Genomic DNA, 9,970 nt, shown 5'->3' with positions numbered 1-9,970 from the left:
AACCACCACCAACATGGGACCCTAATCCCCTTCAATGTTGATATAAGTTTCATGCTTGACCCACTTCAAAACACCACTTCAAAACCCTAAACCATTCACCAATCCTCTTCCTCCATTTTCTCTTTTTCATCCAATAAATTTATGATTTGATTTTAAAAACAAAACTTATTCCATTATAATTTTTTTAAATTGTTCTTTTCTTAACAAGATAAATGAAATTTACAAGTTTAACTTTGGCTTGTTCAATGAGTAGTAAGTTTGAATTATGAATTCCATCTCATTAATTTACAAAAAAATGAAAACTTGGTATTTTTTTTTAACTAGGAGAACAATATTTTTAGTTTTACCATAAGAACAGAAGGAGAAGAGCTTTTTATTGCTAATTGTAAAGAGAATAGTTATTGAAAATAACATGATTGTCTTTTGTCGGTAAACATTGTTCATAGTCTTTCAATTGCAATTATTATTATTATTAATTTGAGTGATAAGAAGTGGATCCCCCGAGACTACTGTCTACTTCAATTCTAGAACTCTAAACCAGTCTCAAAAAAATGAATAACTAATGAATTTCCTTTTTCATTTTATTCTTAATTGTTAGCAAAACTTTAAATCGTTCGTTTAGGCAATTATCTTGTCCCACACTTAGTTGTCTAGAAGATTTTAAATTTTCTTTGTCTTTTTGACCCTTTGATTTTCTGAAGCACATGCGGTTTAATTATTAATAATCAAATCGATAAATCAAATTCATCAATTAAAATAATTAATAATCGATCAGATTTTAAATGTATGTAAAGTAAAAAATATTATATTGGAAGTTTTTATATATATTTTTTTTGTATTTTGATAAATTTAAAAATGTATATACAATTAATATGAATTATAAAATTTGAATCCAAACCATCTTATTTTTCACTAATTCAATTTTGTCATTTTAACAAAGAGTAGATTTAATTTTGATATCATTTCTCTTATAAATTTATTACATGTTTTTCCTAATTTAATCTAATCTAAATATCTTCAAAGAAAAAACAAAAAGCAAAACTATTAATAATTAATTTTTTGCAGCCGCCGACTTTGAAAAAAAATGAACCAAGACCCAATAGCGAGTTATATTGACACGGTCCAACCAATTTCCCAAATCCGTAACCGCCGTTCCACTCATCTCAAAATTCTTGGACGGACCACGGTCCCCCCACCTTGCATGTGGCTCCGCCACTGTTGAGTGCGAGTGGCGAATCCAATCAAATCAACGCGGTGCTAAATCGACCTTAGTGGTGCGCTCTACTGCTGACTAAACATTGCATTTTAAGCAAGCGTTTATTGATAAAATTCCCTAGGGTCAATGAAAGCTACAATCTTTATTTCTCCAATTCTAACATCAGAATTAATATGATTATGAATATGTCCGACCAAACTTTCCTACCATATATTTATAATACTAGCTACCGATATATGCAAACTCAGCATGGGGAGCTTAGAAGGTTAATATTCACCCTTATTTATTAGTTTACCAAACTCTGTGTTGCATTTTTATTCTTTTGCTCAGAAATGATTAATATGTATATATTTAATTTGATATTGGTTGGTGGAAGTCATTTTAAATCCTAGCAACTAAACGAATGCTCATTTAATATGCACTTTGAATTAAATTATTACAGTAATATTGTACTGCTGCAAGGCTAGCTTTGATGATAATAAGTGTCTAAACAGCCTTTTAACATTCCAAAATTGGCACCTACTTTGTAAGATTTAAACCACATTCAAAACTGGGGCACTTGATTTTTTATTAACTTTTTTGAGCTACTCCACCTCTAAAGTAAATGTTGAAGACGACTGCACTTTATCAACTAGTTAAGCGTGTGGATTGTGAAAAAGCCTCCAAGGCTTGTATGCGTAAGCATGGGGTAGCCGCTAAAATGGCAATGGTTCAGGAGTTGTTTCACAATGTCTGTTTCACCCTTAGTATTATTAATTTTTATTTAGACATAATAATTTATTTGTACCACTAATTTTATAAAAAAATTATTTTAGTTTATTATTATTTTTTGTCCTTTTTACTCTTAAGTTAGCATTTTTTTGTCAAAATACTTCAAAATAAAATAATTTTTAATTTTACTAATTTGATAGGTGAGCAAATAGTTATTCTTTTAATTTTAAAAATTATAATTTTATGGGAATTATAATAAGATCTATGTACAACATTTAACCTACATTAATTTTTTCTTATATTTTTGAGTGATTTGATAAATAAATTAAATTTAAAACTTAAAAGAGATAAGAATTTAAATAAAAAATTAAAATACTTTTTTTATAAAATTAAAAAGCAAAATAAATAATTATATTTTATTTATCATCCTTAATATCTAGAATCCAGAAATTTCCCAATGTCATTTAAACTTGCTTGCTAATACGTGATTTTATTTGATCATACAATTCACAAACAAACATTTTATACGAGACAGTAGAATTGTCATTTTTAAGATTGCAGTTATTCGATTTCACTTATTCTTCTAGATTTTTTTTTTAAAAAAAAAGAAGAAGAAGAAGAAGTATATTAGACCAAACAAGAACAAATGGCAACTGTCGTATTGTGGGGTGGGGGTTGTGGTTTAAATCTCACCCACTTTGCAGAGAATCTACACAACATCTTTCACTGTTTGTAATCGACTTTTGCAGTTACTGTGGTGATAAGGGATTCTAATTTTCTGTTTTCACTCACCAATCAAAATTCTTTTCTGTCATTTCCTCCCAGCAAAGCTGCTTATGGCACAATATTTTAGTCAGGGTTAGGCTACCAACATGAAAATTATTTAAGTGCTGAAAGCATTTACTGGGTTCACGATTTTCACGTTAGATGAATAGCACTATATCCTTTCATAATCTAAAAATAGCAGTCAATGATGATAAAAAATAGAAATAAAAAAAGTTATTAGAAATACACGCACACACATTGGGCCACTGTGTGTAAATGTTAGATTTCGACATTTGGAAAACTTTTTTTTCTGAATCCAAGTCATGGTGTCTGCCTCTGAACTGCATTCACTGCGCTTGTTCCCGACATCTCAGCTTAAGGCTTTCCTACCATTTTACAGCCACTTGTAGTAAGTCTCTCATTTACAATCAAACGATGAATTCAAATGTTAATAAACTTAATTAATTGATGTGTCACCCAGTTTGGTTGGAAAATGGGAAATTTGGTTAAAGATTTCGTTTACTTGGCTCATTCTCTAACTTTAAACTTAAATAGATATAATTCAAATGGTGTTTTAGTTGACGTTGAAACCAAGTTGGATGGCTACTTGCTTACAAAATTCAAAGCAGATGGACCTATATGTGTAACTTATTTGAAAGCATTAAATGTTAAAGCGTGGGTGCATCCAAATAATTGAGGGTTTGAGATTTATTCATCCTATCCCATGATTCTTTTAATTCTTGGTTCTAGAAACTTTTATTTTATACCATTATATTAAAGAGAGAGAGAAAGAGAGAAATATATATCACTACACCAACCCATTCTTAGGGTTCAAATTTTTAGTACAAAGTGCAAAGATTTAAAGATGTTCATTATATATTGTTTTATGGAACCCCCTACACCTAAACTTCCCCATCTTAATATAGAGTTAAAACAATATAGTCACATTCCCTATTATTAATGAAATTTATTACCAAAGTATTCTTACCTTTTCATTCAATAACACACTTTCCTTGTTTATTATCCTTGTTGGGTAGCTTAAATTTGCCATTATCATTGAACTTGTCCCTTGTAGTTGAAGAGCAAAATCAATGATGTTTAGAAATAAAAGAAAAAGAACAAAATCAATAAGGATTAGGCAAAAAAAAATTGTTTAGAGATTTTTTTTTGTATTCCGTTAAAGTCAATGAACCCTTTAACAGGATGGTATTATTTTTAATGTGAGTTTTGTCTCTCAACTTTGTGGAAGACTTGGGCACTTGAAGAGGCAACAATTCAAAGGAGCAAACTAACTAGCCCAAGTGGTAGTATTCTTGCCCATAAATATCGTATATGTTGTAAGGTACAAGCTTAAATCTTACCATGCACAAATGTTGATATTTCCCTAATAGACGGTCATGTCCGATACATAGCTCGCATTTTTAGCTACTCAATGAATGCACTTACATTCTGTTGAACATTTTGATTCTTCTATAGAGTTGTGAGACAAAACCTCTAGTAAGAACAATACTAAATAGTTGAAGAATCTACTCACTCCTAAAAGACAAAACTTTGAAGATTTTCCCCCAAAAAAAATTAATCTGTCCAAAACAAGATTTATATGCATTTAAAATTTACTTTGAAATTTTAAAAAAATCAAATTATGTCTATAATTAAATTCAAACAAAATAAAAATTTTAATTAATAAAAAAATCCAATAGAATTAGAACTTTAAATTAAATAAGATGTATAAAACAAAACAAAGACTTGGGACTTCCAAACAAAGTCTAATGACTAAAACATTGGGGTTGCATTTTTCCACAGAAAGAGAAACATAAGCGAGACAAAGAAATGATGTCAAATTTGGTTAAGAAATTGACTCTCCTTTGAAATGACGTCCACTATTTTGACCTTATAACTACATTTACCCTTTCTAATTGCAGAAAAGGAAGCACTCACTCATTACTCGACGCAAAGTTTAAACCGTCGGCTAAACGTCTTCTTATGGCAAAGCCAATAAAGAGAGCTTTTCAAGCGTGACTCAAGAGTCGACAAACTATTACTAGCAGTACAAAGAAAAAACACACTACGCAAGGATTGCTGTTGGTGTTTTTGTGTGCCTCTCTGCTATGCATGCTGTCATAATAAAACCACAGCTTAACTAAAAGTGTCATTGTCTCTTTAATAATTATTATTTTTTATACACTCATTAATAATTATTTACTACTACGTCTCTGTTTTCTCTCTCAAAATCTCCACCCTTTATCTCTCTTCTGCTTTCTTTTTTTCAGTCTTCCTCGAGATCATTTCCCCACTCCCCGTGATGACACCGATTTGATGAAACTTCTTGGCTTCAACCCCCATTGATTCTGTTTTCAGAAATTAGAAATTTTTACACTCCTTTTTCTTTTCTTTCTTTCCCTTCATTTTCTTAGCTTTTTAAACGGTAACAGTAATCCCCCCTTTGCTTCAGTTTTCAGTTTTCTTTCCCTACATGATTCTGTTTAAAACTCACCATAGACAACAATAATAGTTAAACCACATCATAACAATCCCCACTCTTCCTCTTCCTCCGTTTTTTCTCTCTCTCATTCATTCCCTGTCTCTCAAATGGCGAAACATGATCTTCCTCCTTCAAAAGCCTTACTCTATAACTCTTCATTCCCCTGAGGCTGACTCTCAAATATATTCACGCCAAACCTCTTTACTTCCTTCCTCATCCCTTTCCCTCTCTGCAAAACACAGAAACAAAAAGAACGACAATGCTTCTCCTTTTCTTCTCTTTTCTCTTCTTCACCTTCCCTTCACCGTCCCTTTCTCTCAACCAAGAAGGTCTCTACCTTCTCCAAGTCAAAGCTTCCCTTTCAGACCCTGACTCTGTCCTTTCCTCATGGAACCCTCGTGACCCCACCCCATGCAACTGGCGTGGCGTTTCCTGCGACTCTGCCACTGGCTATGTTACTTCCCTCGACCTCTCCAACGCCAACGTTGCCGGCCCTTTCCCTTCCCTCCTTTGCCGTCTCCAAAACCTTTCCTTCGTTAACTTCTTCTACAACAACATCAATTCCACCATCCCTCCCGATATCTCCACCTGTCAAAATCTCGTCCACCTTGATCTCGCCCAAAACCTACTCACTGGTCAGCTCCCCCACACTTTGGCTGACCTCCCTAACCTCAAGTACCTTGATTTTACCGGTAACAATATATCGGGAGATTTTCCCGAGTCTTTCGGGAGATTCCAAAAGCTCGAGGTTCTGTCTCTCGTTTACAACCTTCTAGACGGGACAATCCCCGCTTTTTTAGGGAACATTAGTACCCTCAGAATGCTCAATTTATCGTACAACCCGTTTAGTCCGGGTAGGATCCCGCCGGAGCTTGGCAACTTAACTAACTTGGAGATTTTGTGGCTCACAGAGTGTAACTTGGCTGGCGAGATCCCTGACTCGCTGGGTCGACTCAAGAAACTCACAGACTTGGACCTTGCCCTTAACCACTTGGTGGGCAACATCCCGAGCTCGCTCACTGAGTTGGCTAGTGTCGTTCAGATTGAGCTATACAACAACTCGTTGACCGGTGAGTTACCTCGCGGGTTCTCGAAATTGACCAACCTGAGACTTCTTGATGCGTCGATGAACCAGTTAACGGGAACGATTCCGGACGAGTTGACACAGCTGCCACTTGAAAGTCTCAACCTTTACCAGAACAACTTTGAAGGGACTTTACCATCGAGTATCGCCGACTCCCCAGCTCTGTATGAACTCAGGCTCTTTCAGAACAGACTCACTGGGGAGTTACCCCAGAACCTCGGCAAAAACTCGCCTCTTATATGGCTCGACGTCTCCAGCAACCAATTTACTGGTCCCATACCGCCGAGTTTATGCGAAAAAGGGAGCCTAGAAGAGCTTCTAATGATACACAACTCGTTTTCGGGCCAAATACCATCGAGTTTAGCAGAGTGTCGGAGTCTGAACCGGATCCGACTCGGTTACAACAAATTATCTGGTGACATACCCGCCGGGTTCTGGGGTCTCCCTCACGTCTACTTACTCGAGCTCGTTAATAACTCCTTCTCTGGTCAAATTGGGAAATCAATCGCAAAGGCAGCGAATTTATCTCTTTTGATTATATCTAGGAACGAGTTCAATGGTTCACTGCCTGAAGAAATTGGTTTAGTTGATAATTTAGTTCAACTTTCTGCTAGCGGCAATAAGCTCGGTGGGCCATTGCCTAAAAGCATAGTGAAGCTTGATGGGCTAGGGATTCTTGATCTTCATGGGAATGAGTTGGAAGGGGAGTTGCCTAGTGGGATTGAATCCTTGAAAAAGCTAAACGAATTGAATTTAGCTGATAATAAGTTTTCAGGGAAGATTCCTGATGGAATAGGGAGTTTGTCAGTGTTGAACTATCTTGATCTGTCTAATAATCAGTTAACTGGGAGAGTTCCTTTGGGTTTGCAGAATTTGAAGCTTAATCAGCTTAATTTGTCGAATAACTTGTTAGCCGGTGAGTTACCACCTTTGTTTGATAAAGAAATGTACAAATATAGCTTCATGGGAAACCCTGGTTTGTGTGGGAATATCAGTGGTTTGTGTGTTGGGAGGGATGGAAACAAGCATAAAGGTTACGTTTGGTTGCTTAGATCCATTTTTATCTTAGCTGCTTTGGTGTTTGTTGTTGGTGTGATTTGGTTTTACTTTAAATACAGGAGTTATAAGAAAGCTCAGGCTATCGACAAGTCTAAGTGGACTTTGATGTCTTTTCATAAGTTGGGTTTTAGTGAATATGAGATATTGGATTGTCTTGATGAGGATAATGTGATAGGGAGAGGATCTTCAGGGAAAGTTTACAAGGTTGTGCTTAGTAATGGAGAGGCTGTTGCGGTGAAGAAACTCTGGAGAGGTGTGAAAAAGGGTTGCAATAGCTTAGATCTCGAGAAAGGTCAGGCTCAGGATGATGGGTTTCAAGCTGAGATTGAGACATTGGGGAAGATTAGGCACAAGAATATTGTTAAGTTGTGGTGCTCGTGTACTACCAGGGATTGCAAGCTTTTGGTGTATGAGTATATGCCAAACGGTAGCTTGGGTGACTTGTTGCATAGCAGTAAAGGTGGTTTGCTGGATTGGCCGACCAGGTACAAGATTATTGTCGATGCAGCTGAGGGGCTTTCTTATTTGCACCATGACTGCGTGCCTCCAATTGTGCATAGGGACGTCAAATCCAACAATATCTTGTTGGATGGGGACTTTGGTGCTAGAGTGGCTGATTTTGGAGTTGCCAAGGTAGTTGATGCAGCTGGAAAGGGTGTTAAATCAATGTCTGTCATTGCCGGATCTTGTGGTTACATTGCTCCAGGTTAGTTGCTGAAATCATTATCATCATTCTTATAATTGAATGTTGCACTTTGTTTATTTACTTCACTGCTATTTGGTTACGCTATGCTCTTTGAAGGCTCAGTCAGAAATCATTTGGAAACTATTTTAAAGACCTTAGATTAGCTACTGCAATCAGTTAGTATTCATGTCTAGCCTTTGTGTTGAATGAATATTCGGACAATCTCTATGTTGACTGCTATCTTTGACACTTCATCAATATATCTAGCTGTTTTTAGATTCTCAAACAAATTGCCACTAATAGTACATTTGACTGATAAAATATGCCTTTTAACTGGTGTCGTTGCATATTTCACTCAGTCTGAACTGACCTTCCTATGAATTTTTTTGGTACAGAGTATGCATATACGCTGTGTGTGAACGAGAAGAGTGACATATACAGCTTCGGTGTAGTTATACTAGAGTTGGTCACAGGCAGACTCCCAATTGACCCAGAGTTCGGAGAGAAGGACCTAGTAAGGTGGGTCTGCACCACTCTAGATCAGAAAGGAGTGGACCATGTTCTCGATTCCAAGCTCGATCCATGTTTCAAAGAAGAAATATACAAGGTCCTCAACATTGGCCTCCTGTGTACTAGTCCACTCCCAATCAACCGACCATCAATGAGAAGGGTGGTTAAAATGTTGCAAGAAGCTGGCGCTGATAGCCTGCCAAAAACTGCTGCTAAAAGGGATGGGAAATTGACTCCTTACTACTACGAAGATGGCTCAGATCAAGGAAGTGTAGCTTGAGAAAAAAAAAGAAAAAGAAAAGGTTTTCCTTGTAGATTTGTCCCATAAACAAAGAGCAATAGAAGGATTGTGCGAGTGTGTTACGCCTCTAGTTTTTTTTTCTTGTCCTCAAGTTTTGGTTTTCAATCATTGATCCCACTTGCTGTTTTGCTTTACAGGTTGGTTTAGTGGGGGACTGGGTGTGGGGTAGGGAAGAGTAGTAGGGTTTGGAATTTTCTCAATGACAGAGAAAGAGGGAGAAAAAAGCAGAGGCAGATTTTACTATGGAGTTTAATGTACACTGTAAATTTCTTAAAAATCAAAGTTATATTCCCACCTCTCCAAAAAGAGCTAGAGATATTGATGAAGTGTTGAATGAATATTAGGACCCTGAATCTAATGTGTAGCGTATGGTTCAGGTGACATTTGAATCACCAACTACCTTATTAATCTTCATTCAACCCAAGTCAAACCCATTTAGTTTCACTGTTCCATGCTATAAGATTTTGCTTTTACAGTGGTTTTAACCCTTTGTTCATCAAATCAAATAGCTATAAATCCGTTAATGAAGTAGTTGAGTGGGGCAACTAACGTAGGCCCACAATGCCAGTGGCTTCTTTCACCTATTAATGAATCGTTACATCATTTTGGAAAGCGACGATAACGACAAGACCAGACCCATAGTTATGTTTAGACAGGCGGCCTTAAGCCTGTTTTAAGTAGTCGTGTTCCAAAATCTACCTCTTCTCAAATTTATTATTACAGCCTTAAAAAAGCATTTCCGAGGAATTCAACTGTTTTAATGCAACAGTAAACAAGCATACACCAAATCTCTTACTTGTACTGCTCTGTCACTTACGTTAGCAGTAGTGATTCTTAATGCTTTTTCTTCAGTATCGGCTAGTTTTGCTGCAAATTGAAACGCCTGTGAATAAAGCCAAAGTTTCAACATAAAGGGGGCAGTGGCATTTTTTGTTTGTTTAAGAGTTAGGCCAGGCTTTACTTTCAACATATGATATAGAAAAGCTCTGTACATTTTGTCCTTTCTAATTAAAAACAAAATTTGGAGGTCGTTTTCATGGCAGCTCATTAGATGCTTTGTGTTTCGTTACTTCACGCTGATTTTGTTACCAAACAAGGAACATGGATTGATAATTACAACAATTTAGTTTAAGTATCTCTTTCTAACCAATTATTGA

General features: G+C 36.0%; 1 protein-coding gene across 1 annotated transcript; it reads left to right on the top strand.

The window, feature by feature from the left end:
- The first annotated feature begins 4,469 nt into the window (after window positions 1–4,469).
- Window positions 4,470–9,119, top strand: LOC121229406 (receptor-like protein kinase HSL1). The gene is made up of 2 exons (XM_041113602.1): window positions 4,470–8,023; window positions 8,398–9,119. The coding sequence occupies exons 1-2, from the start codon at window positions 5,434–5,436 to the stop codon at window positions 8,790–8,792; spliced, it is 2,985 nt and encodes a 994-aa protein (XP_040969536.1). The 5' UTR covers window positions 4,470–5,433; the 3' UTR covers window positions 8,793–9,119.
- Window positions 9,120–9,970: the final 851 nt, after the last annotated feature.

Source organism: Gossypium hirsutum, chromosome A05 (genome assembly GCF_007990345.1).
Source record: "Gossypium hirsutum isolate 1008001.06 chromosome A05, Gossypium_hirsutum_v2.1, whole genome shotgun sequence".
NCBI lineage: Eukaryota > Viridiplantae > Streptophyta > Magnoliopsida > Malvales > Malvaceae > Gossypium > Gossypium hirsutum.
This window is presented reverse-complemented; position numbering and strand designations above follow the sequence as displayed.